Raw genomic sequence first — 27,908 nt, 5'->3', positions numbered from 1 at the left:
AGCAGGGAAAACACTAAATTGTACAGGACAGCAGGTACGGGGCAGGGTTGTAAGGGTTGTGCCTCAATCTACAGTATTACTGCTTGCATGCCCAGAATAACAAGCTTAAACTTTCACATGTCATAACTACATATATGCAGTAGGGGGAGCTCTTTGAGTTCTTTTGATTTGAGAAACGTGAGGTAAGTTTGCTGTTTGTTTGCTTATTATCTAGCAAAATGTATAGAGCTATTTAAATTATGCAGTGATATTAGCCACTTTTTATTATATCAGACTAAAATGTCAAAAGCAGTTACTCCATATGAAGGACTAACTTAACATGAATTGTTATTCTTATAAAAGTACACATTTAGAGTATGCACATGAGACCCATGACTGCACAAAGGGAACTGTGGTCTAAAAGTTGTTCTGCCTTTCTGCTAAAATGAAGTTTCGAAATTTTTTTTTTTTTAACACTTCTGCAAGCAGTCTGTGAAAGGAGGAAATAATTCAGAGGAAGAAACTTTAAGCCACTCCCACAGAAGGCACTTTGCTGTTGGCTTTTTGTAGCACTAGCAGTGACAGGGTTAAAATTGTAGGACAGTCACTTTTAAAAGCTGAGTCGTCTAAGACTGGCAGTTTATCTTCATTCCCAGAGAACAGGCACAGGAACATCCTTCTCAGAGCAGGCACGCTCAGAGACAGAAAAAAAGCACAAAGAACAAGAAACACACTAAGAGGTGAGTACACTTCAGCTTAACTCAGCTCAGTGTATTTTTATTATTCTTATTTTATTTTTTTTGGGTGGGGGGGTGGCCTGTAGTTTGTCCTAGTTTTTACCAGTTTGCACAGATAGTGCTCATTTATCCTGTGTCAATAAACCCAAACAGCTAAACAGGTTGTAGATTTTTCCCTGTGCATGTCTCAACCTGCAGTTAACATACCAGCTCTACACTAAACATCCTATTGCTGAGATCAGCCTTAGCTTGGGTATCTGCCAATGAATTAATTTTGAATGAAAAATGATGGGAATATTTACATGTGCAATGTCAGCAAACTAATATTGGCATACCAAATAGGATAGTTCAGCACAAGACAAGACATTTTTTTGAACAGATACAAGAGATTTCAAATGTGTATGTAAACGTAGTAATAAAAAAGTAATAAAAAAGTTCAGCATGTATTGTACTACCTTTGTAGACAGTCAGATGCAGTAACACTACTTAAGTTTAAAGGTTTTTGCATGCAACAGGAAGCTAATTTGTCTGCAGTATCCGTTATGGTATGTACTAAATGTTAAAGCCAACATCACAACAAGCAGTTTCCTTTTTCCTGTTTAGAGAAACTGAACGTTGGCTTTCTTTGGCCTGCTTCAGGTAAGTAGAACAATGACTTTATTTATATTAACCTTCACTCTGTATACAGTATTTAAAGTCTGTTATTCAGGCATGATGAATACTTACAGAAACACTTCACAGTTAATCTACAAGGATATCAGCAATGTGTGTGACATCTCAATTCTCTCTGATCAAAAATCAGATGGACCCAAACGCACTAGCCAAGATGAGGAGAAAGGTGACTCCTCTGAACAAGCAGCAGTCTACGCCTGTTCTAGGCAAGGGTGAGTGCACAATCAACATCACTTACAAAATAGGCTACAGGCAGATCAGCACTCAGCATACACACACACACACACACACACACATGCAAAACACACACCATGGTATGGACTTTCCACTGACATAATTATTAATGTAACTAATTAATGTTATGCCTACACCTAAATTAAGCCCTAACCTTAACCTCAGCGACCACAAAGAAAACTTTTGGCTCTTTTATTATTATTATTATTATTATTATTATTATTATTAATATTATAAAATTTGCATAAAATAAAATCTGAAGAAAAAAAAAACCAGGACCCAGCAATTGATCCCATGAGCTCTCTCTCTCTCTCTCTCTCTCACACACACACTCACACTCACACACACACAAACGTACGTGTGCAAACCACAAACTAGGCCAAGCCATTGTAACACTGTCCTGTTAGTCAGAATGCACTAGTTCCACATGCAGCACTGTTAAACTGTTGAAGCATCAGCACAATAAAACGTTCAAAATAAAGCTGCTACACCAACATTACAACAAGACTAGACTTAGAATAACTCTATGCACATCAATGATATCACTCAGTAAGGAAGCCCAGTGCCTTCAGATAGTAATGTTTTAGAAAAAGATAGCAATGAGCTTCCTTTTTGTCTAATGAGAACAACACAACGTGATCAGATAAGAACACAAACACACACATGAATGCAACAATGAAGTTGGACCGGAATAATGTAAGTTGCATGAAATGTAACAAGTCACTCTGTATAGTCTATGAGAGCCTTAACATTTCTGCAACTGACACAGTAGTATTTTAGTTTTTGGTGTTCACTAGATCCAACTTTATGTTTATAACTAATAAAAGCCAAAATAGCGCTGGGGGTGTAATCATGTCCAAAACAGTTTCAAAATCTCATAGTGTATTAGGAGAGTTGGTTTAAAAAAAAAAAAAAAGTTTTTTTTGCCTTTAACGAAGAAATTGTGTTATTAAAATTGCAATTGCAAGGGCCTTCTGACATTCCCTTGTGTCCTCCAAATCTATTTTCAACTAAATAATGTCCAATTCATGTGGATTAACAGTCTTAAATATATACACATATATATTTTAAAAATCATATGTTTAAGATATATTTAGTTTTTTTTTTTTTTTTGCTTCACATATTTATTATTAATAAGCCCTAGACAGATTCCACGCATTAATCATGGGATAGACACCAGTACAAAAACAGCAGTACTAATAAGCCTGAGTCTGCATGAAACAGTGTCAACCTTGTTACATCTGGGGCTATGAAATTGAGTCACCTGTATTTCTAAGAACTCCTCAGGCCACTTGTGTAATAAACATGTCAGGGCTAAGTTCCTGGTTAAGAGGATTGCTTTAAAGAGTAACTTCAGCTTTAATTAGGTAAAACCGGTCTGTTTTGTACTGCAACAGTAGCACATTATGAATAGGTAAAATGTTTAATTGGCAGAGTTGAATATGTAGTACTTTTCTGTTTCAAGCACCTTATGGTGCCCTTGCTGAGCAAAGAAACTTTTATAGGCTAATGCTATTTTTGTCTGTAAGTGGACTAGAGCAGATAAAACTAAACATATAAGTCAAAACAGTGCATAATGCAATTTATTTATGCTTATCCATGACAGTACTGTGGACAGCAGTAGCATAAAGATGAAGATCTGCTTAATATGGTGGCGATGGCTGGCTTTTGTTCTTGTTGAGGAAGCAAAATTAGGAAAAAGAGATGGAATGTATATGAATATGATAAAAACTTAGGATAAAGAAGGGGGAGCGAGAAGTTGGTGGGAAAGACAAATACCCAGACAGAGCTGTGCACTTAGGCATTAAGCCTTAAACATAACTTTACAGAAATTATATGGCCACCAGCCACTTTAATAGGAACACCTGTAGCCCTGCTCATTCATGCAATTATCCAATCAGCCAAGCATGTGGCAGCAGCACAATGCATGAAATCATGCAGCTACAAGAGCTTCAGTTAATACTGAAGATTGGAAACACATTACCTGGTCTTTTTTCCGATCTTCAGCTGTCCATTTTCAGTGTACTTGTGCTCACTTTAGCCTCACATTCCTGTTCTTGGCTGAAAGGAGTGGAACTCAATGTGATCTTCTACAGTTGTAGCCCATCTACCTCAAGGTTCAGCATTCTGAGATGCTTTTCTGATCACCACGTGGTTATTTGAGTTAGTGTATACTACCTGTCAACTTGAACCAGTCTGACCATTCCTTTTTTTAACTTCTCTCAACAACTAGGCCTTTCCAGCTACAAAACTGCTACTCACTGGATTTTTTTTCTGCACAATTGCTATGTAAAGTCTTGAGACCGTTGTGTGTGAAAACCCCAGGAGATCGGCAGTTTCTGAAACACTCAAACCAGCCTGTCTGTCACCTACAACCATGCCGCAGTCAAATTCACAGAATTCACATTTTCCCCCATTCTGTTGTTTAATGTGAACATTACTTGAAGCTCTTGACCTGTACCTGCATAATTTAATGTACTGCACTGCTGCCACATAATTGGCTGACAGGATAATTGCACGAATATGCAGGGGTATAGTTGTTACTATTACAGTGTATGGTGACTGTATGATGCCAGTCAAGTGTTTTAGAACATGTGGAGTTTTTTGTTTGTTTGTTTGTTTGTTTGTTTTTTACAGTTTACCCACTGTTGGCCGTTAAATAAGGACAGTGATTAAATAAGTATTCCATCAAATACTTGATTTGGGTGTTTCACAGCAAATACTTATGCAATCATAACTTTTGCACTTTTATTTGTAAATAATTATGAAAACTATATTGATTTTTCTGCCCACTTTATGGGCTATTTTGTTCTAGTTTCCTGAATTTTCTCACAGTTTAACCAAAAACTAAAAATAATTAATACAGGGCGTTCAGAAAGGTTTGACTGGCAGTGAATATAATGAAAAGAAATTGATTGGTATATAAATATTATTTTATTTTTATTATAAATATGTACAGTTATGGGGGGCAGTCGTGGCCTAGTGGATAGAGAGTCGGACTTGCAACCCGAAGGTGAACCTGAAGGTCGTGGGCTCGAGTCTCAGGTCCGGCAGGGATTGTAGGTGGGGGGAGTGAATGACCAGCGCTCTCTCCACGACTGAGGTGAGACCCTTGAGCAAGGCACTGAACCCCCAACTGCTCCCCGGGCGCTGCAGCAAAAAAGGCTGCCCACTGCTCTGGGTGTGTGTTCACGGTGTGTGTGTGTGTTCACTACTGTGTGTGTGCGCGCACTTGGATGGGTTAAATGCACAGCACAAATTCCGAGTACGGGTCACCACAAGTCACTTCACTTCACTTCATAAACATGACTCAATAAGTCAGTTTTCTAATTTCTTATTTTTCTCTTACAAAAGTGAGTCTGTAATCCTTAGTCATTATTATGGTACCTCCTCTGCAATAAAGCTTGCCTGGCTTAAGCTCTTAAACTTCAGGTAAAACTGTTTTGCCTGGAGCTGTTAATGTGACGTACGCATCCAAAGGTCTTTGTATAGTCAGTTATCTTGATAGTGGTTAAAGCAGAATGCATAAATTAAATGTTGGCACACTATGAATAGTTGAGGTGTTATCTTACAAGTTGGCTAAGTCATGTGGAAGATTCAAGCACAATATGGTGGTGGGCTAAAAATTGCATAACACTTTCAGCATATTTGAAACACCTTTTTAAGCACATTTGAAGCTACATGCAATTTATTAATCCTTTGGTTCAAATGTCTCTGAGAACAACAAAAGCTCTGTTCTCAATTATTGTTGAAGAAGAAACATGAGTAAATGAGGAGTGTGTGAAAGAGTTCAGACAGTGGAACAGAAGAGGGAGTGAGAGGTTGGTGTGGATTTAGTGGGATGGACAGGTATACAACCAGAGCTATGTGCTTAGGCGGAGTCTGTTTTCTACCAACTGTTTCCTTGAAAATATTAGAAAGGTCAGGAATAGCCATAAAGAGACACATAAATAGACTTGGCCCCTGCATGCCTCTTACAAAACACTACAGCTGAAGACAGGAACCAACCTGATCTACAATACACACAGGTAAGCACATTTCTGTGATGTTTCTGGAGTTAATCTAGTCTTTTGCGCAGTAGCGTACCAGGAAATGCTTTGTACAACTCTGTGTTAATCTTAGACACTGAATTCCAGGGCTTTGGATATTCATGGAAAGCTATTGTCACCTAGCAGGGCTGTTAGCAGCTTAGTGCAATGCTTCACTAAATAAAAACAAGAGTTGGAAAGGTGTGTCAAGGTCATTTATTTTAAGCTCACATGTCATTGCGTTCAAAATGGCTTGTTTTTCTCCCATAGATGGCAATCTGATCTTCATGTTGGTTTATCTTTTTAACAACAAATGCAGGTTTCACAGGTCAAACCCAGGGCTCAATCCAAGAGTAGATATTTAGAGCTATTAATTGTTTGAACACTCAATGTAGCAGGGCACACCTGGGCAACAAGAAACACTTGCCAGTCACATGTTCCTATATTTTTGATCACTTGAACAAATGGGCGGGTTCAAACAAAAGGTGCCATGTTCTAAGTTGTTTAACACATCTAGATGTAATTGAATGAAAGCTGAAATTCTGATCTATGATCTCATATTTTGACCTGTCTTCAGTGTATAGCAAAAAAAAAAAAACAACTTTAAGAGGGGATTGTATGTCAGGAGTGAGTTAATGTGCCTGAATAGGTAGAGGGAAATCATACCCACAAACAGATATGTATTTGGTAATGGTTAATCCATTGAAATGAGCTTGTGCTTCTGCATGCAAAACTGAAAATCTGTGAATAAGGCAGGGCTGTGTTCGTGTTTATTTGGCAGCAGTTGCTATTGCTTGGGTGTGACCAACACAAATGTCAGTGCATTGTAGATAGGACCTATGTTTTGCCTAGTAAAATGTTACAGTTAGGCGGTCCAATACAAACTCAACTTTTCTCAGGAACCCCCTTTAACTGACCCTTACGGTACAGATTTATTTTTACAGACATATTTCATCTATTCCATTAGGCTCGTTTATCCAGTGTGTACAACATGTTGGCTATTTATTGGAGCCCTAGATCATTTTATTCCTGACCCTACCACCCACAGGACACATTTTTTTTTCTTTCTTTCTTTTTCAAATTGCCATGAGACCCAAGATGACAATATTTAGAGGCTGGCTTGTTTTTGAATTATTGAGGTTCGGCTTAAACTCATTCACCTCAAATGAGAGGTCAAGTCTTAAAAATAAATAGTAAATATAATAATTTTAATAATGGTGGATTGTGATTTCCACCAATGTAAAATAATTTAAAAAAGCATGGTTTCGCTGGCTATACTGTTATTATATGTGTCACGGAGAGTTTGGGGATGGATGCAAGTATGGAGTATTTTATTAAAAGTGAAACACACGTGAACAAAGTCTAGGACTATGTAACAAACACAAACAAACTAGACAAGCATGAAATATACATGAACATGGCATGGATACGACAACAGACACTGACACTATTCACAACAGATGCTAGACAAAGAGTGCTGTACAAACATGACTCATATACTGGTGCTCATTGTGCATAAATGTGGTTCAGGTGCTCATGATCATGTGACTCAGTGCATGATGTGAACTTGTGGAGTGCAGTGGCTGATGGATGCTGTAGTCCCATGCCACTATTGGCGCTATCCTGACAATATGCAGTATCTAAGGCTGGTCCTTTCTTTTGTGTATTTGTGCTAGCATTTTGTATTTTACAAATCAATCATGGCTTAAAAGTGACCTTTATGTAGTGGGTTAGAAAGCAAACTGCAGATAGTTACTTGTCTTGATTAAGACATTAGCTGTTGGGTATACTGAAAATGATAATCTAGTACATCAGATCTCCTCCTGCCAGTTCTCCCTTGCACACAATTCCAAACCCAGGAGCTCAGGGAATTAGGTGCCCATATCCACTTCAGCTTTAAAAGCTACCGGCATTTCAGTTTCCTGGTCTCCAGCACTCACACACCCCCAGCTGACGGCCTGTTGTGACATATGGGAAAGACTCTGCATCCTGAATCAACATGACGCTGTCAGAGTCAGCCTCTTTAAATAGAGAGGGAGAAGGACACTCAAGACACTGAAAAGCTAAAGCTGATTCGATGTGCATTAGACCATAAGCACTGCGCATAAGAGCTTCTCAAAACAAAATTATGGCGAGGATGGCTTCAGAAGGTAAGAGACAGAATGTGTTTTCCTGCTTTAGTGTTAATAGAAAAGCTTAAAGAGAATCACAGGAGTGAGTGGCAGTCAGAACTTTGGATATTGTGTAGTACAGAGATGCTCTGGAGTGTCATGTAAGAATGACTTCTTGAATGGCAGGGTGGCATTTTAAGGCTGCAGCATTCCTCACTAATAAAACCACCATATAACGTCACATTGCACAATATCATAAATCCATTTGAATCAAATGTATTTACAATCCAATTTAATCAAATTTAAGTACAGTGTGTTTTAAGCTGCCTATTGAGACCTCAAACATTGATGTTTTTGTATATTGGCTATAATTTTGAGCCGAGGTAAACTTGGAAACGAGCTCCCATCTGTTCTAGACTTCTGGGGAACATGCAGAAGGCCGTCCTGGAATGCAGTGTTCCTAGATGGGAACATTGTGGAAACATCAGTCTCACAGTGCTGTCACGCCTCCTATTGGAGGTTGCCAAGATTGTTGACACTGGATCCAGTTACATGTCAACAAGTCAATAGAAAGGAATTTTTAACATGAGCGCTTGGGCTGTTTATAGAGCCAAGCGCTACAAGTGACCCAATTTTGTCGACCCCACAATCTCTGTGTCATCTGTTTTAAACAGATGACACACAGAGAAACCATGTTTAAATTAGGGACCATGTTTGAAAAGAGAATGGCTGTGTAGCACCACTAATAGCTCAGCTGTGAAAGGCATGGAATGAGAAAAGGCTTGTTGTTCTAAGTTGTCATGGAAAATCAAACATTTACCAAGCCTGAGGCACACTGATCGGGGCACTGAAACTTAATCACAAGCACTAGACATGATGCTAGATATATAGAGCAGTATATATACAGTATATAGTGGAACAGTGCCGTCACTGTGCCCTAACAACAAACAAAACATTATCACATTAGTCCTCATACACTGTAAAATAGTAATGTTAAAGCACAAGAGTTATTCACTCTATTGTACCGTAGATAATGAAGGACTATTTTGGTCTTTACTGATGAAAAGCGTATAAAGCTCAGTGCTGATTACCCAAATACTTGCTGTAGTTTCAGATTTGTACTGTTTTTATTGCTCACATGAAATGTGCTTTACATAAAATGTACATAAACACTTCTCAGAGTGGTAGCTGGTTACTCAGGTCATGGGGCAGAGAGCCAACTGCTCTATTCAAGCTGACACATGAGAATCCACTGAATATTAGAGGGGATACAGCCCCCTGATACGTGCTCAGTAATGTTTACAGTAACTGGACTAATATACTGGCAGAACACAAACTGAAAATTGAGCTTTGTCTACAGACATTTGATATGTACACAGCCTTCATGATCTTGCATCATAAGCTTGGAAATCCACTTCAGTCTTTAGCTGACATTTGCTAGCTTTAATAGTCTTTTGCATCTTGCTGGAGTTTTTTTTTATATTCATAAAGACCACCCTAATCCCAGGATTCCTATTCACATAATACTCATATGAAACACACTTAGTACTGTTTACTATAACTTTATATTGTGATGATTTATAATCCTACTATCAGTGTCACCTAGAAGAGAATGGATTCATCGTGCCCCCCTGTTGCAGAATCATGAAATTAAAATAAAATTATGAAACAACACTCTTGTTGCTGTTTTATAGAATCAAAAATTAATATTAAGAAAAAAATCATTGTACATTGTTTTAAAGGATTGTATTTTGCAAAGATATTCAGGTCATCTCTTTTAATTAAAATGTGCAGCAATGCCTTATTCAAGTGCAGAAAAAGGAAAATAAGACAAGGCCTTTAACCATTAACACAGTATTTTGTCAGCCCTTTTACCCTGAATTTAAAAGTGATTACTAATACATATTTCATATTAGAGTTGTTGTCGCATGATCGACAAAGCAGAACATTTCCGCGTTTGTTTTTACACGTGGTGGGCAAAAATGTCTTGAGTGTGAGTTTCACATGCTTCGAGTGGCATGCCACCAGTGAAAATAGACTCAAAGTGAAAATGCATATGCTAATATCATATTCACAAACTAAAACAAAACATTAAAGACCAACACAGTTTAATCTCAAAACCTGCAGTCAGGTCCATAAATAATAATATAATCATAAATATTAGGATTATTTTTATTACTTGGAGGTAAATCCTTTGCAGTCAATGACTACCTGAAGTCTGGACCCCATAGACATCACCAAATGCTGAGTTTCCTCCCTTGAGATGATTTGCCAGGTCTTTACTGCAGCCATCTTCAGTTGCTGCTTGTTTGTGGGTCATTCTGTCTTCAGATTTGTCTTCGTAAATGAAAAGCAGCTCAGTTGGGTTGAGGTCAGGTGACTGACTCGGCCATTTAAGAACATTTAATTTCCAAGCTCTTGGGCTGCTTTCACAGTATGTTTTGGGTTGTTATCCATCTGTACTGTGAAGCGCTGTCCTATCAGTTTTGCAGCATTTGACTGAATCTGAGCAGAAAGTATAGCTCTGTACACTTCAGAATTCATCCTGCTACTTCTATCAACAGTCACATTATCAGTAAACCCCAGTGACCCAGTTCCATTGGCAGCCAAACATGCCCATGCCATAACACTGCCTCCACATGTTTGACGGATGATGTGGTATGCTTTGGATCATGAGCCCTTCCTTTCCTTCTCCATACTTTTCTCTTTCCATCATTCTGGTACAAGTTAATCTTGCATCAGAACTGGTCAGGCTTTTTTTAGAGGTTTTTTAGCAAAGTCTAATCTGGCCTTTGTGTTCTTGAGTGTTACCAGCGGTTTGCATCTTGAGGTAAACCGTCTGTATTTACATTCATGAAGGTGGCTCTTGATTGTAGACTTTGACAATGATAGGCCTACCTCCTCCAGAGTGTTCCTGGCTTGGCTAGATGTTGTGAAGGGGTTGTTCTTCAATAAGAAAAGAATTCTGCAATCATCCACTTTAGTTGTTTTCTGTGGTCTCCCAGGCCTTTTGGTGTTGCTGAGCTCGCCAGTGCATTCCTTCTTTTTAAGAATGTACCAAATTGTTGATTTGGCCCTCCTAAAGTTTCTGCTATCTCTCTGGTAGGTCTGTTTTGGTTTTTCAGCCTAATGATGGCCTCCTTCACTTGCATCAATGCCTCTTTGGACGGCATATTGAGAGTTCCCATTAACAGCTACCAAATGCAAATTCAACACTTGGAATCAGCTCCAGACCTTTTATCTCCTTAATTTATCATGATATAAGGAGGAAACAGGCCACAGCTGGCCATGAAACTACTTATCAGTCAATTGTCCCATTACTTTTGAGCCTGTGAAAATGGAGGAACTGTAATTCCTAAACGGTTAATGCAATATTTTTGTTAAACCCCTTGAATTAAAGCTGAAAGTCTACGCTTCAGTCACATCTTGACTGCTTCATTTCAAATCCACTGTGGTGGTGTACAGAGGCAAAATTACCAAAACTGTGTCACTGTCCCAATATTTATGGACCTGACTGTACATGTTTAATGTCTGGCTATACTTCTGCATTAGCTTGTGCTGTAATAACACAACTACAACTGTCAAACCTATTTGCAATAGTCATGACATGTGAAACAGGAACTTTGCCAGGAACTGTATAATTCTTTTTCTAGGAACTCTATGGAAATGCAGTTCAATTCTCCATTAATCTTTAAGAAGCCTCTTAGAATTTGAGTTTAGTGTCATTCCTTACTCTGCATCTGGATTTATCTTGCAGACATGCCTCGGCAATTCCAGAAGATCTCCTTCAGTGAGGTGGATGAGCAGGTGAAGCGGCTAGCTGAAAAAGTGTATGCATCAGCAATAAAAGAAGAGAACACCAAAGGTGTCCTGTCTATGTTTACCGTGCCTGAGGACTGCCCCATTGGCCTCCATCAGGCTAAGGAGCGAGAGCTGCTCAAAGAGCTGGCTGAGGAACATTCTGAAGAGAGCGTCAAAAGGTCACCGGACACAGAGACACATAAAGAAAGACCTGTTCAGTGAGTCTTTGTTTTTATCAGGCAGTCATTTTTGCTCTTTTTGCCAAACTCTAGGAAGAAGAGTTTTAAGCTGATCCGCTCCCAGTCTATATCTCTTCAGCTCCCCGGGGCCTCTGAGTGGGCCATGTCTGTGATTGGTCCTCTCCTCACCCCGGATACTTTTGCAGCTCCCGTCCCAAGCAATGTCCCGGAGTTCCAGAGAGTCACCATCAGTGGAGACTACTGTGCAGGGGTAGGAACAGTCATTTAATCAGTAAAAGAACCCATATTTCAACTCTCCATTACAGTGACACACAATTTGGATAAATCAATAGCAAAGAAAACAAAAACACAAAATATCTTCTTCAGGCCTTGCAATCCATAGAATTACTCATTAAAGTAGCATGTCACATGTGATGTCATCTGACTTAACAAATAATCAATTACTGAAGCAAAGACATTACTTTTACCATTATATTTTTTAATGAATGTTATGATTGTCTTTATATTGATTTGACACAGTTATCCACACAGTTTTTACTGCTCTCTATGATGCTTCAAGCTACGACTTTGCATTGTTCAACTAAAAGTAATAAATACAATGTAAATAAAATAAATTGCAGACAATAAAAAACACTTGAGGAGGTACCTAAAACATGTCCAGTTGCTTAATGGTCACAGTTTTTTTTAAAAAGAAATATTTAGGATTGTCTAAGGGATAGTCTTTCTGTGACATAAGATCCCCAGACAAAAAAATGACTCATATGTGCCACATTTCTTTTCTAATACTATTACACCAACCTAACCTTATTAACAGCACCAATCCTGTTAGGTAAGGATTCCAACAGTGTTTTTAGTCAATCTTAGCTCACACCTCCACTGATTGGGTGCTAATAGTGAACTTGTTTCAGTGTTTCACCTGCTGCTCCAAATAATTCACTGTTTAATTCCACTGCTGGTGAACTAAACATTGAGAAACACAGGCAAATTCGGCTACTTTGATACATGTCCTTGGCCATACAAAGTGCAGTAATGGCATTTTGCCACTGACATCCTTATTTTTGACCCATTTTACACAACATTGTCTATATTGAAAATGCTCTTTTCTTTTTCTACACACACCTCAGAGTCTGGCCAAAAAACAAGGGGCACAACCTTATATAATATTTTATTATATTATATATAATATATTATAATTGTAGATTATAATTATTATATTATGCCATATGTAAATGTTTATTTAAACACAAGAACACCAGCATTAAAATAGGGATGATCTACAGTGGATTTAATAAGTCCACATACCCCTGTTAAAATGGCAGGTTTCTGTGAAGCAGAAGAATGACACTAAGATAAATCATGTCAGATCTTTTCACACCTATAACACGTAATTGCAAAGTATACAAGTGAAAATCAACCAGAACTTTATATAGGGAAAGAAAGAAAAATAAAAAAAACTTAAATAACCTGGTTGTATAATGTGCACACCCCAAAACTAATACTTTGTTGAAGCACCTTTTGATATTATTACACCACTCAGTCTTTTTGGGTAAGAGTTTATCAGCATGGCACATCTTGACTTGGCAATATTTTCCTACTCTTTCTTGCAAAAACATTCTAGATCCATCAAATTGTGAGGGCAACTCCTGTACACAGCCCGCTTCAGGTCACCCCACAGATTTTTAGTTGGATTTAGGACTGGGCTGTGGCCAGGCCATTCAAAAGCATTGATCTTCTTTTGGTTAAGCCATTCCTTTGTTGATTTGGATGTATGCTTTGGGTCACTCACATGCTGAAAGGTCTTCAGCTTACTCGCAGACACCTGAATGTTTTGCACAAAAATCAGCTGGTATTTATAGCTATTCAAGATTCCCTCCATGTTGATAAATCCCGCAGTTCTGGCTGAAGAATTGCAACCCAAATGGAATGATGCTACCACCAGCATCCTTCACCATGGGTATGGTGTTCTTTTGTTGATGTGTTTTTTTTTTTTTTTTTAGCCAAACATACTTTTTGGAATTATGGAATTATTACACCTTTTGGAGGGGGGCACTGTGGCTTAGTGGATAGTACAGTTGCCTCGCACCTCCAGGGTTGCCCTGTGACCCCCGTCCAACGTGTCCTCCTGCCTTGTGCCCCGAGTCCCCTGGGATAGGCTTCAGGCTCCCTGTGACCCTGTGTAGGATAAGCAGTACAGAAAGTGGAAGGATGGATACCTTTTGGATTTGGTCTCATTAGTTCATAACACATTTTGCCACATGGTTTGGGGTGATTTAGTTGAGCTTGGATGTTTTTTGTGAGAAAGGGCTTCCATCTAGCCATCCTGCCCCACAGCCCAGCCATGTGAAGAATACAAGAGATCGTTGTCACATGCAGAGAGGAATCTCCACTTGTTGATGATGGTCTTCACGGTGTTCCATGGAACATCTAATGTTTTGAAAAAATTTTTTGTACCCCTCTCATGATCGATTCCTTTCAACAGTGAGACCTTGTACAGACTTTGTCAGCTCTTTGCAGACCATGGCTTCAGCATTCGGATGAAACCAAGAAGATGTCTTTTATTTAGGGGTTAATCAGAATAATTTAATTGATGACAGCTGTATAATAATTACTTTTGAACATGAGATTAAATGTGATTGGTTCATTCTGAACACAGCCATATCTCCAATTATAAAAAAGTGTGCACACTTATGCAACAAGGTTATTGTAAGCTTTTTATTTTTTCCTATTATTCTCTAAAATGTTTCTAATTATTTTTCACTTAATTTTTATACATTGCAGTTTCACACTGAGGGTGGGAAAAGTTCTGACAGGATTTATCTTGGTTTAATTTTTTTCATCACAAAAACTTGCCATTTTAACAGGGGTGTGTAGACTTTTTATATCCACTATATAATGTTTTTCATCTAACAAGATTTCCGACTGTTTGTCAATAAAACCAAGGATAAACTCAACTCAAGAGTTAGTACACGGAGTACTAAATGCATGGAGTAATTTAGAATATAATTAGCGTGATGTATTCATTTATCGTCCCAGGTCACAGTTGAAGACTATGAGCAAGCATCAAAAAGCCTGTTGAAAGCATTACTTATCAGGGAAAAATATGCCCGTTTGGCATACCACCATTTTCCCAGAACCACTGCCAAGTTTCTAAGGAGTGCCAATAATGACACATGGAGTGAAGAAGAAGACATTCTTCCAGGTAGGTGTGCTGGCAGAAACTGGGAAAATTAAAGTAGGAGCAGTACTGTTCAAACACTTGTAAGAAGAATGCTATGTAGGCTTTTAAGCATGTGTTTGTAAATTATGACAATTACAGATAGCACTCCCTGCCTAAGTGAGGGTGAGGACCCATACAGTATGGAGGACATCCCTCAGAACCTGAACTACATCCTGAAGATGAAAGATGGCATCATATATGTGTATGATGATGCAGAAGCTTTGAGTAAAGACAAGCCACACAATTTACCATACCCTGACATGGAGACCTTCACTATTGACATGACTCATGTCCTTGCCATGATTGCTGATGGACCAACGTAAGAACATCACGCAAAACATCATATCAAAGGACTCTTCCATTATCATCTAATTATAACACATAACCAACCAAGAAGTGTACCTTTTATGTACATCTTTAAAATTCACTACTTTAATATGTGCTGTATATATAATATGTACACAATCAGCACATCAGCTTGATGTCAAACCATGCCATATATTTTTCCATATATTTTCAGGAAGACCTACTGTCACAGAAGGCTTAACTTCCTTATGTCCAAATTCTACTTGCATGAGATGTTAAATGAGATGGCAGAGCTGAAGGAACTAAAGAGTGTTCCACATAGAGACTTCTACAATGTCAGGAAGGTATGAAACAAAAAAAATCTATTAAGACCAATGCATTATATGATGCATTCATGATTTTTAATTTTTTCAAGTGTGTCTTTTCAAGTGTCTCTTTCAAATGTGTGTTTAGTCTATCTATATCTAATTTTAGCTTCTGATCTGAAGATATTTTAGTCAAAAAAAAAGCATGATAGAGTAAATAATTCATCTTGTGTGCATTCATTACACTCACGACTGTATGTCACATGTGCCTTCTCTGTCACTGCTACTAAGGTTGGAATGAGGAAAAATAGGCCAAATGAAGCTCAAATCTAAATCGTATTTCACTCTGTTTAATCACAGTCTGATAGAACTGCCACTGATAGGCTGCATCTAAGGGCAAGAAAGAAATCAGCTTTGCTTCTTCACACCATTCTATTTACTTTTATTACGGCCATTGAAACCACAGAAATCCAAAATAATCCACCTTTAGACGTTTGTGAACTTTTTGTGCATGCCAACATGAAACCCTGAATTGATGTCTTTTTGTGGATTTTTGTTTTTTCCCCCCATTTTCTCCCCAAATCTCATCTACTAGTTAACTCTCCCCTATCATACAACAACCTCCAACTGGGGAGGGTGGGGCAAACATGTGCTTCCTCCAAGACACATGAAGCCAATCTTTCAAACTCCTGCTCATGCAGTATCACAGGGCAGCGTAACACACTTGGAGGAAAGTGCTGTCTGACCTTTTCCACATACATGAGCTCACAGATGCCCATAGCTAGTGTTGCTGTACTTGGCAGGGGAGTGAGAGTATGCCATCCCTCCCACCCAGAGAACACAGACAATTTTGTCATGATAGAAACTTGTGATCTCTCAATGATAGGGCAAATGCCTTTCTGTTGCCCCTTTTGGGAGTCCAAATTGATGTCTTTATCTTTGAAAGAGAGGGGAGCTTAACCCTGCTAGGCATTTTATACCTGCCATGCCTGGAATGAAACCTAACTACACAAGAGATAACCTTACCTGAAAAGGTCATTCATAAGATCTGTATTTTCCTCAGAAACAATACTCACCTCTTGGTCCAAATCTGATGTGATTTTATTATGCTCAGGTAGACACTCACATCCATGCAGCAGCCTGCATGAACCAAAAGCACCTGCTCAAGTTCATCCAGGACACATGTAAAACAGAGACAGATCGAGTGGTGATGGAAAAGGGTGGGAAAAAGATCACCCTAAAGCAGGTGTTTGAAAATCTCCACATGGACCCTTACGATCTCACGGTGGATTCGCTGGATGTACATGCTGTATGTACTCCTTACACTTTCGTTTTACTTTATATGAGCATGTAGAAATGATATTACTAACAAAATGTTTTAATCTCAGGGCAGGCAAACGTTCCATCGTTTTGACAAGTTTAATTCCAAATACAACCCAGTAGGTGCAAGTGAGCTTCGTGAGATTTACCTAAAAACCGACAACTGCATTAATGGAGAATATTTCGCACGTCTTATTAAGGTAAAATAAATGCACTGACTCCAGTCATATAAATACTCTTCATGCAGTCATATCCATTGCTTCGTAAGGTGCCATAAAACATGGATTTGTACATCTATGTTGTTGCTCTTTCTAGGAGGTGGCACATGGTCTGGAAGAAAGTAAGTATCAGTATGCAGAGCCCCGCCTCTCCATCTATGGCCGCTCTGCCAGTGAATGGGAGAACCTAGCAAAATGGTTCATCCAGCATAAGTTGTACTCGCCCAACCTAAGATGGATGATCCAGGTGCCAAGGATATAGTAAGTAGTACAGGCTTATGGCTTCGAATTAGAACATTATTTTGTGCCAGAATGCTGTAAAATAATATTACACAAAATGTGTATTTTGTCACTCAGTGACATTTTCAGATCCAAGAAGATAGTTCCAAACTTTGCCAAGATGCTTGAGAACATCTTCCTTCCTCTATTTGAGGCTACTGTTAACCCTCAGAAGCACAAGGAAATTCATGTTTTCCTGAAATATGTGAGTCCTGAATTTATACAGTTCCAATAAGTTGTGATTCATTATTTGCACTTATTATTATTACTACTGGTTAATCATGTTTTATTTAATGACCAGGTGTGAAAATGTCAGTTAAACATTTTACACAGATGTCAGGGTGTGTAAACTAAACAAAAACTCCTGCCTATTAATTAAGGACTCAAGTGGATTACCAGAGTTAGCACTGAGTCACACTTTAAATCATCGATGCAAATCTTGAAGTCTCTGGAAGCATTTATTTGAACTAGCTTTTATATATATATTCAGAATGGCACTGTTTGTTGTTCCCTATCCATACTGTACATTATAGTTTCATTCAATATACCCACTGAAATGTTTCTGCTCTTCATCTGCAGGTGACAGGCTTTGACAGTGTAGATGATGAGTCCAAACATAGTGATCACATGTTCTCCTATAAGAGCCCTAAACCAGAGGAATGGACCATGGAAGAAAACCCTCCTTACAGTTACTACCTCTTCCACATGTATTCCAACATCATGGTGCTGAACAACCTGCGAAAGTAAATATTTAATTTTATTCAAAACCTTAAATTCAGTCAAGAAGTCAAGATTCATTCACAAGAGTTACTCTTGTTGTAATACTATTTCCATAATAATAATATAATCAATATTCTTAAATAAGTAAGGAATAAGCAATGACAGGAGATGCTGTTAAAGCAGAATCATCAAGGATGGGGTAGTATGATGCAGGGTGATGCTTTGAGCCAGGCTGTTATGACCCTGAATTTGATTATTTTCCAATAACTACACATACCAGTGTGATTTATTCCTCTTATACCACAGCAATTTGCCAATGGTAACAATTTTTAAAATTTATTAAAGACTGACACAGCATACTTTTTATCTGATTTAAGCAGTGCAATGTCCACAAAACAAGTCAGTTCCTATTTTCATGTACATTATAACAGCTATAAACAGTCGTTTCCTCATCAGCCTGTTTTTTTTTCTCTCCCTTAAAGTTAATACAACAAAAAAGCAGGTAACTTGTCGAGTTACCCAGAAATCGCAAAGCCCCCATCCTGAAAACAATGTTTGAAAACTTGACTACCTGTGACTGTTACAAAGTGCTGACACTTGACATTCCTTCCAAAAATGCTAAATAAACATGTTTTCACAGAAATCTTCACCACATCGACAATTAAACACATTATAAATTCATGTCCACCATACAGGTCCCTATGTTAACTGTTATTATAGAAATGATGATGCATTTGCAGATGGTACTACTGTCAGAGCTGCTGTTCTAGAAAATTAATCACCACCACCTTCTTTGAGATTAAACAATGCATTGTATTTGATTTTGATACACTGATGTTATTACTTTTTTCGACAAGGAATAAATGATTTATTCTGGTCAAGGATATGAACAGTATGCATGTATGCCTATTAACTCCCTCTATATGCTAAAAGCTTATGTTATTTTGTAGGGAACGTGGCCTCTGTACCTTTCAGTTCCGTCCTCACTGTGGAGAAGCAGGCTCCATCACTCACCTGGTGTCAGCCTTCCTCACTGCAGATAACATCTCTCACGGCCTCAACCTGAAGAAGGTTAGTGCTTCACTCAAGTGCAAAGAATATTGAGCCTATTTCGAGATATATTGCAAGCTTAAAATTGTCTTATTCTATTGGTATATAATTTTTCCTCCCAGAAATAAACACTTGAAATAAGCAAAATTATCTGCCAATAAAATATGACTTGAAATGAGTAAAATATTTCGAAGTTAGATTAATAATCTAAAAAAGATATTGTTACTTGGTATCATTTTTGAAGTGAAGTGCCATGAATTCAGGTTTCTGTACTTTATCTTTGTCTGTTTTTATGCAAATGAATTTGCAACTAAGAATCATAATTTGAATAAGAAGAAGTAGAATGTTATTAAAAATAAAAATATCAAAACGAAATTTTCATAATAAGCTGAAGGCATATTAATAAAGGGAAGATCCCATATTAAGTGCTGAGGGATGATGAGGGATGAAGAAACAAATTCTTCAAATGATCACAGCTCATGTATATGTGCCAGTTTCTCCATGACTTTGTGTTTTTAATGGCACTCTTTCGATTTTCGATCTTTTCGATCTTTCTGCTTTTGTTCAGAGTATTAACACTGCGATAGTAAAAATTCTTTATTTTGATGACTTCTCAGAAATATTGGCAGAACATTTGAATACCAACAACTACTAGACAATACCTTCACCTTGTGAAATGCGTTAAATATGTTTAAACTCTTCTCTCTTTCACTGTTTTCAGAGTCCTGTGCTGCAGTACCTTTACTACCTTGCGCAGATACCCATTGCCATGTCTCCTCTGAGCAACAACAGCCTGTTCCTGGAGTACTCTAAGAACCCACTAAGAGAGTTCCTCCATAAGGGCCTGTGTGTCTCACTGTCCACTGATGACCCCATGCAGTTCCATTACACCAAAGTGCGTGTCTCTCACACTCCAGGATACCTGCAAAGTGACTCATGAAGTAGTTAATGCTCACTTTTCTTTCTTTTACATTTTGTGCTTTGCAGGAGGCGCTGATGGAGGAGTATGCTATCGCAGCACAGCTGTGGAAGCTCAGTACGTGCGATGTCTGCGAGATTGCTAGAAACAGTGTCCTACAAAGTGGTATCTCACATCAGGTACACTGTTAGCATCATGTCTACCATTTCACGCAGTTTTGACATCAACGTCTTAAGGGCATCATAGATATTTAATGATTCTAGCTCACTCTACTGTGAACATTTTGTGAGAGGGAAACCCTCTGTTTTAGGGTTATGACTCCTTGTAGATTTAATCTTTTTTTTTTTTTAAATTGAAGTGTAGCATTTAATGATGATAAGTCAGCTCTGGACTAATGCTAACAATTTTTATTTATTAGCGAACATCATCATACCTTTTAATCATTTATAAAGTTTATGAAACACTGTAGTTCCTGTTATCACTTTTGTTACAGCTATACCCCTCATTTATTTCTCTCTCTTAAAATAATGACCGCAAAGTCCGCCAACCTGAAGATTTTCTTATGTTGTCCTTCTTGTGTTGTAAAAATGATTACAAACATTTTTAAATCTGTTTATGTGGAGTGTCCACCATACAAGTTCCTCTGTAGGTTGTTACTATAGAAACTATAATGTATTAGAGCAAGTGTATTGACATTATCATTGCAGCCAGAACTATTGCCGTACTATTATACGAAATTAATCAACACCTTTTAACCAATCAGAATTGAGCATTCAACAGCACTGTGGTATAATGTTCATCAGAGAAGCTGAGGAAAGAACAAATTATTTTTCACAATCATTTTCTAGTTTAAGTAAACATTTAAAATCGAACATTATGATCGGAACAGAAATGAGTTCTGCTCTTAATATCAATCTATGAATTCCTCTTGTCTCTAACAGGAAAAGAAACATTTCTTAGGTGAAAACTACCTACAGGATGGACCAGAAGGGAATGACATCCGCCGTACCAACGTGGCCCAGATCCGCATGGCCTACAGGCACGAGACCATGTGCAATGAGCTCAGCTTCCTAGTGGATGCAGTTAAGACTGAGAGCATGACTGGACATTCTTAGTGTGAATATACTGGAATTTACAGTACACATAGAGGCCAAACTAGAAAACCATGAAGCATGGTGTTAAGAGCTCATTAAAAATGCAGCAATAAAATGGGATTCCTGCATACAGGAATTTGTATGCTGCTTGTGACTGCACTTAGCCACACACTCATGGCCAAAGTGCCTTATGGAAGACTGAGTTCTCAGCCTAATTCATTCAGGAATGGAATATTTACAGTAAAGAAATGTATACAACACACATGCATGGTTTCCAAAAACAGGGTGACTCAAGGGGTTGGTTTCTCTTTAATTATATTCTCTCGCGCTTCTTAAGTAACATTAAAACTTTTAATGAACAGCACTTCTTGTATGGTTTGCATACGCACAATACATACCATGCTTCAACTTGAGTCACAGAATACTGTGTTAAACTTGTAAAACTGTATTTGGGTGGTTACAAAGTCTTGTGTCAAAATTGGGACAACGCTTTGTCTCTTTTATTCTGCGCTATGAAGTCTTTCCACCACATGAGAAGCATAGCATTTGCAAAATATTGTGACTAGCAGAGTTGCAGGACCAGGGCGCATATCTGTCTTCTTTTCTTTTTTTGCTTGCATGTAATGTGTGTACACTTCTATTTTCATCCACTGCTAGCTATAGGGATCTGAAAACTGCTAGCAGAAAACTTTTTTTTTTTCCTTTTTCCGAGAATAAAGTGTCATACTTGTCTGAAAGTGTGTTCTAGTCTTTATAGGACAATTTACACAGCATGTCACATATTTTAATAAACATTTCTTTACAAATACATTTTGACATTTTTTTATTGTATAAAAGAGATACTTTTATTGATTTAGCTCAACATTTTTTGTGGAAGAAACAGGTTAACATAATGAGCTTGCAAGTGTTTAGACATTTAAAAAGTTTAATAATGAGGATCATAATGATTATGATTAAGATGTCAAGAAAATATACATCTAGTTTGCTGCTCTTATATTATCATATCACAGGTCATACATAACAAACCAGAAAATGCATTTTAATCAGCTGTTTTCAAATAATTAACTGCAAAATTAAGAGGGAAAAAAAGATACTAGTGCAAGTCTTAATATATAAGTAAACATTTAAAATATCCTCAGTAGCTATAACTTGAAGTCTTTTCACATTTTATAGACTAAATCAGCCAGTTTTTTGTTAGACTAAACATTTTTCCTAATCACCACTAAATTATTGTGACCTATATGAAAACACTTTCCCAGAACACCTTAGTTAAGCAGCCTTACTGATCTTAGTTAGGTCAGCAGTAGAAACAGTGTCTAATGCAGAACTCACAGTAGATGCACTTCTATTCAGCCTACAAAAAGTGACTTCCAACACTTCTGGGAAATAAAAGAAAACATTATACACTTGTACATTCTCAAGACAGTCACTTGACAGTCACTTTGACAAGGAAAGTAGCTAGAACCCTCACATTTCTTTTCGTTCATTCATACACACAGCTAATGAGAGATTAAAAATCAAAGCAGCAAGTAGTCAATAAATTTCACACAATAAAAATGTTCTAAATTTGAAATATTCTCTAATGTCTTCTGAAAGAGTGAGGTTGAACAAATCACATAAATCTAAACGACAATGGGCCTCATTTATCAATCTTTTAGTAATATTGTGTGTAAATGTTTTCGCAAGCCAAACAGAACAAAAAAATTCCTGCCAAATCTGCAAAAGTTTCAGTAATTTTCTTCATACTCAAGTGCATATGTTGATAAATACAAATCACCCATAAAGTGCATTCATGGCACAGCTGATTTGCATTTAATGATGCCCACGATACTTCATAAAAGGCAAAGCTGACAGTGAGCTGAATACAACAAAACAACTAAATGGTGAAAGAACACCTCCTTCATGCTGCATGTGCTAAATTTTCCAGTAATGCAGCACAGCTACTGCAGTATGTTGGATACCGTAGGCGCACACTACCTCTTTCTCGTTTTAAATGGCAGCATTTCTTTTGTCCACACTGAATAGCTAGTCTCATCTGTCTTCATTTACAGGTTTGTTTTGGACTGCTTTCATTAATATCAAGTCATTAATATGAAATGTAAATTTACACAAACTCAGGAGCTCTTGTATGACACGAGCAAATTTCCAAACTAACTGGATTTTCACGAATAGCACATTTTTTGCATAAATGTTGCTGTGAATGATTTAAAAATAACTAAGTTTGTATCCAGCTTGATAAATGAGGCCCAGTGAGTGGTTATTGCTGCCTGCAAATAAGACAACAAAGATCACGTCAATAACCTACTTCATTCAAAATAGCATCTTACAGTTAGTATATCAGTCTAATAATGAGAGACAGTGAGTGTGAAAGTGATGCAGTGCTTCAGCTTAAGGTCTGTGAGGGTGGCCAGCCTCGTCAGCTAGATTGAGAATGTAGCTGGCTATGTCCTCCTCTGTAGGTGCGTCAGACATTACCCATGATTCATTGGCAGCCGTCAGCTGGATCCGGCAGATGGGACAGTTTCGACTCTGACCACTCCTACAACGCACAGATGGCAAAATAATCATGAGTCACTCTATGAATGGGAGTATCACAGAAAAATCAAAACTCAGCTGACAGCTGGCACGTACCACTTATCAATACATTTCTGACAGAAGCTGTGCGCACAGGGCAGAATAAGATCTGCTTTTCCATCCATACAGATACAGCACTCTTCCTCATCCGTCAGCTGCTTCACCCTGTAAAATGATCGTGTGGTATGTAAGGAATAAAACACTTCAGGTGTGCTGATATAGAAAATCAACAATGAGCGTGATCATTACCACCCCTAAGTTGATTATTTTCCCATAACAACATGCCCTGAAGTGTTTTATTCCTCTTAGACCACAGCAAATTGCCAAAGATTACAATTTTTAACGAAAGAATGAATGACATGTCATACTTTTTATGTTTATATTTACATTTAATGTTGTGAGATCACCAGCCACACTTTCCTCTCTCTTGAAGTTAATATGACCAAAAAAAAAAAAAAAAAAAAAAACACAGCTTGTCATGTTACCAAGAAACTTCTTTGTCCTGAAGCCTTTCCCATGGTAGAAAACATATTGGCTGTTACAAAGTTACAAAGCCCTGATATTGGAGACTCCTTCCATAAATGTTAGCTCTACAGTGTCATTGATTATACTACTTCCTTTTTCAAGTAACATTACAGTTTTTAAAAACTTGTTTACTATTAGCTTTAGACGATGTGGAGCGATCACATATCCCTGTGTATGGTGTTCCTATAAAAAAAAAAAGATAATGTATTCGAATACTATTTTTCTATTAACCTGCACATTAATACTATTGCCAGAGATGTGCTGTTATAGAAAATTAATCAACACCAACTAATCCATCCAATTTGAGAACAGCGCTGTGCTATAAGATCAGGTTTAATCACACTTCACCCAGCTGAAATCTACAGAACCAGTGAAATGTAAATGATGTCAATTTAAAATATGACTGTAAGAAATTCATATTTTGGCAGTTTGTGATGATTTTTCCTGTACCTGCCCATCCACATGCTGGCCTGGCAGGAGGCTGCAGAGGAAAGTTGTCCAGAGGAACACTCCATACTGCCCTCTGCTGCCAGCACTTCAGCTGCTTGGCTGGTGATGTCTTTGTAGAGCTGAATAAACTGATACAGGTTCATAATGCGTGTAGCTTCCACCATACCATCTTCCTTATTAATCTGTAATTAGGTAGAAAGTGTACAAATATTCCCCTTGAGAGTGAGGCATAAAAAAATCGACTTTGGAATTGAACAACGACAGGACTAGTGTGCTTAGAGGAAATGAAGTTGCTTATTTCATAGACCAACTACACTACGTGCACAATTATTAAGCAATTTCTGTTTGTCAGGATTCCTTTTAGTTTCGAACAGATACAATGCTATCAGTGAATCCAAAACCTATTTCTTTTTTTTTTTTTTTTTTAAACTGACCTGATTGAAAGCATTTGACTGTGTGGTGATCATACCTCAATGGTTTTCATGAGTATTGAGATTTTTTTTATCCCCACAATTTCAGTGTCAGCTAGAGCTCTTTTTTTGTCTCATTTTACCTGTAATAAAAAAGCTAACCTTACAATTATACACACCTGAATGTAAGGTGCGTCTCATTTAAAGTCACACCGCCTCTCAGGAATCAGTATCATGTGAAACTCGTTCTACCTCTTGATTATTTAGGTTCATATGGTTTGGAGATAATATGATAAGGATACTGGATTGCCTAATAATTGTGCACATGTTGTAGTCTGGACAAAAAGAGTAGGTCAGAGTGCTCAATTGAATAGCCAGAACAATTTTAAATCCTCTGTGCTTGAAACTTTTGCACAATAATAGGCAGGCCTCTTTATTGTTCTTAATTGTATTCATTTTATGCCCACATCTGTACAAAAATAAATCATCAAATTTATTAGTTGTAATCTATTTGCATTTTAATGTCTTCACTTTAGTCTCTATCAAGAAAGCATTTTATCTCATCTGCAAACCACAGCATGTTTTTTTCCATTTCAAAACTTGAAACAGGAAGTAATGAGGCAAATATAACCACTCATGTTATTCAATGCCTCAAGTGTAACTCGATCTTGACATGATGTGAACCCTAGACCACCGTGTTCATTTTTGCGTTTGTTAAAAATGCATGAATGAAAATGCCCTACAGTATGAATAAAATGTGGAGAAAATTTTTCACAAGATTATCATCTTCACCTTGGTGCACACTATCCTCACAGCCACTTTCCACAGAGCAGACGCATCAGATCCGGGCTGAACTTCAAAGAGGAGATGCTTTGGTTGGCCAACTGCCAGCTTAGCAGTTCTAACAATGACAAGAGAATAAGAGTTAATTAGCAATTTTGAAGAGATTAAGAAACAATAATGAAGCACAAAAGGCAACATGGCAGAGTCTGGCCTTGTTACATTCATCCAGGTGTGCATTAAGGCTCTGCTATTGGAGGATGCCACTATTTTTTTGCTTATGAAATAGCAGATTCTGATATATTTCGATTACAGAACTGCAGCTTACACTTCATTCAGCTCTGCTATATTGGCCAGAAACTCCTCGTAGGTGAGATAGCTACTATCTCGCACTAATCCGGCATGTTTGAGTAGCTTCTCAGGAAGCTTGCCCATCACAGCCTGGCCAGAGATTTGCTGGCCCATCTCAGCTCCACAAGGAGGACCACGCAGAGAAAACACGAGACCTCATTCAGTGCTCAAGGCCCTGCAGAAAAACATAAATACTCAGCAATAAAACAGGAAATAACTGCAAAGCAAACTACAGATTAGGTGTGGAACAGCCTGAAAAAAGTCAGAATTTATGGTACTGAAAATTATTACAGCCCAGTATCACTGTTTTTGGAATTTTTTTAGGTATCCACTTAGATCTATATTTTCATTAATTCAAACTGCATCAGCAGAGCTAGCTACAGTATTATCAGTTGCTGCCTCACAGCTCCAGAGTCCCCGGTTCGATCTTCAGCTCAGGTTATTGTGTTTGGAGTTTCACTTGTTCTCTTAGTGCCTGTGTGCGTTTGCTCCAGGTTCTCAGGTTTCCTCCCACCTCCTAAAAACATGCCAGTAGGCAGACTGGCTAATCTAAATTGACTATAGGTGTCAATGTGTGTGAGCATGGTGCCCTGCGATGAACTGGTGTCTCATCCAGGGTGTGTTCCCGCATCGCTCCCAGTGTTCCTGGGATAGGCACACTGGGTGTTCCCGATCCACCATGACCCTGACCAGGATAAAGCGCCTACTGAAAACGAATGAATCGACACTTCTATTCATCTGAAAAGAGTCACTATTAGCCTTCTTTTGTGTATCAGCGTAGAAATACAACTCTCTCGTGGGCACCTTTGTTTTGAAAACAGTGTAATATATTTTAAAATGATATTTATTTATGTATATCAGTAAAGATTTTTACATGCTAAAACATACCATTACCTCGGTCAGTTAGCCTCTAGTATGGATGGTTTATAGAATTGATTGAAAGATTGTTTTTTGTTGTTGTTGTTGTTTTAACCCTTTAACAACAGTCAACAGATTACAAGCATCATCATTACTATTATTATGTTACGTTAAAATGTCACCTGAAAGATGAATATGGTGACATTTCACATAATAACAAACTCGTGATAAATAATAATCTTCACTGACTTGCAGTGTTCCACCTGTGTGTTAAATGCACTTAGACTGTAACACCTGAATAACACTACAAATGACCAGCTAATTACAAACATGAGACGACGTCGTAATACAAACTCTACCTAAATAAAGCTTTTTAAAAATATACCTAAAAAGCACGATTAAAGAGAACATATTAACCTTTTACTCGATTTAAAACGCCAGTAACGTAATACGAGCTAGCCAGACACCAATCTAACAATCTCCATGAGCAATAAAAATACTAAACTTCATTCCAGACAGGAATTATATACGATATGCTGATGTAAATAAATTACTGCTAACCTGCTGACATATGTTTTATCCAAGTCTTTAATCGAGAGGAATGGGTTTTTTGTAACGCGTAACTAGCCACTTTTTAATGATAAACACTGACGCTTAATGATGACGTAAGCAGTCGACCTGACGCGGACGAGGGCTGAGTAATCAATGGCTCCACATAGTGCACTAAAGAGTGTGTAGCAGACATTATTTCATCCCTTGCATGAAATAGT

General features: G+C 37.9%; 2 protein-coding genes across 2 annotated transcripts; one reads left to right on the top strand and one right to left on the bottom strand.

Annotated features, from left to right (window-relative positions):
• The first annotated feature begins 529 nt into the window (after window positions 1-529).
• ampd3b (adenosine monophosphate deaminase 3b) lies at window positions 530-22,000 on the top strand. Its single transcript, XM_026927101.3, has 17 exons — window positions 530-719; window positions 1,320-1,355; window positions 1,519-1,600; window positions 11,519-11,741; window positions 11,835-12,012; window positions 14,796-14,961; window positions 15,079-15,298; window positions 15,500-15,629; window positions 16,705-16,899; window positions 16,979-17,110; window positions 17,226-17,389; window positions 17,486-17,612; window positions 17,987-18,150; window positions 19,078-19,198; window positions 19,899-20,072; window positions 20,165-20,275; window positions 21,038-22,000. The coding sequence occupies exons 3-17, from the start codon at window positions 1,519-1,521 to the stop codon at window positions 21,209-21,211; spliced, it is 2,361 nt and encodes a 786-aa protein (XP_026782902.3). The 5' UTR covers window positions 530-719; window positions 1,320-1,355; the 3' UTR covers window positions 21,212-22,000.
• Window positions 22,001-22,395: 395 nt separating this feature from the next.
• On the bottom strand, window positions 22,396-27,841 carry rnf141 (ring finger protein 141). The gene is made up of 6 exons (XM_026927105.3): window positions 27,700-27,841; window positions 26,258-26,455; window positions 25,942-26,050; window positions 24,740-24,921; window positions 23,822-23,929; window positions 22,396-23,729 (listed from the first exon to the last, which is right to left on the bottom strand). The coding sequence occupies exons 2-6, from the start codon at window positions 26,392-26,394 to the stop codon at window positions 23,579-23,581; spliced, it is 687 nt and encodes a 228-aa protein (XP_026782906.1). The 5' UTR covers window positions 26,395-26,455; window positions 27,700-27,841; the 3' UTR covers window positions 22,396-23,578.
• Window positions 27,842-27,908: the final 67 nt, after the last annotated feature.

The sequence above is a fragment of the Pangasianodon hypophthalmus genome, chromosome 6 (genome assembly GCF_027358585.1).
Source record: "Pangasianodon hypophthalmus isolate fPanHyp1 chromosome 6, fPanHyp1.pri, whole genome shotgun sequence".
Classification (NCBI taxonomy): domain Eukaryota; kingdom Metazoa; phylum Chordata; class Actinopteri; order Siluriformes; family Pangasiidae; genus Pangasianodon; species Pangasianodon hypophthalmus.
Note: the sequence above shows the minus strand (reverse complement) of the source record. Positions and strands in the feature narration are given on the sequence as shown.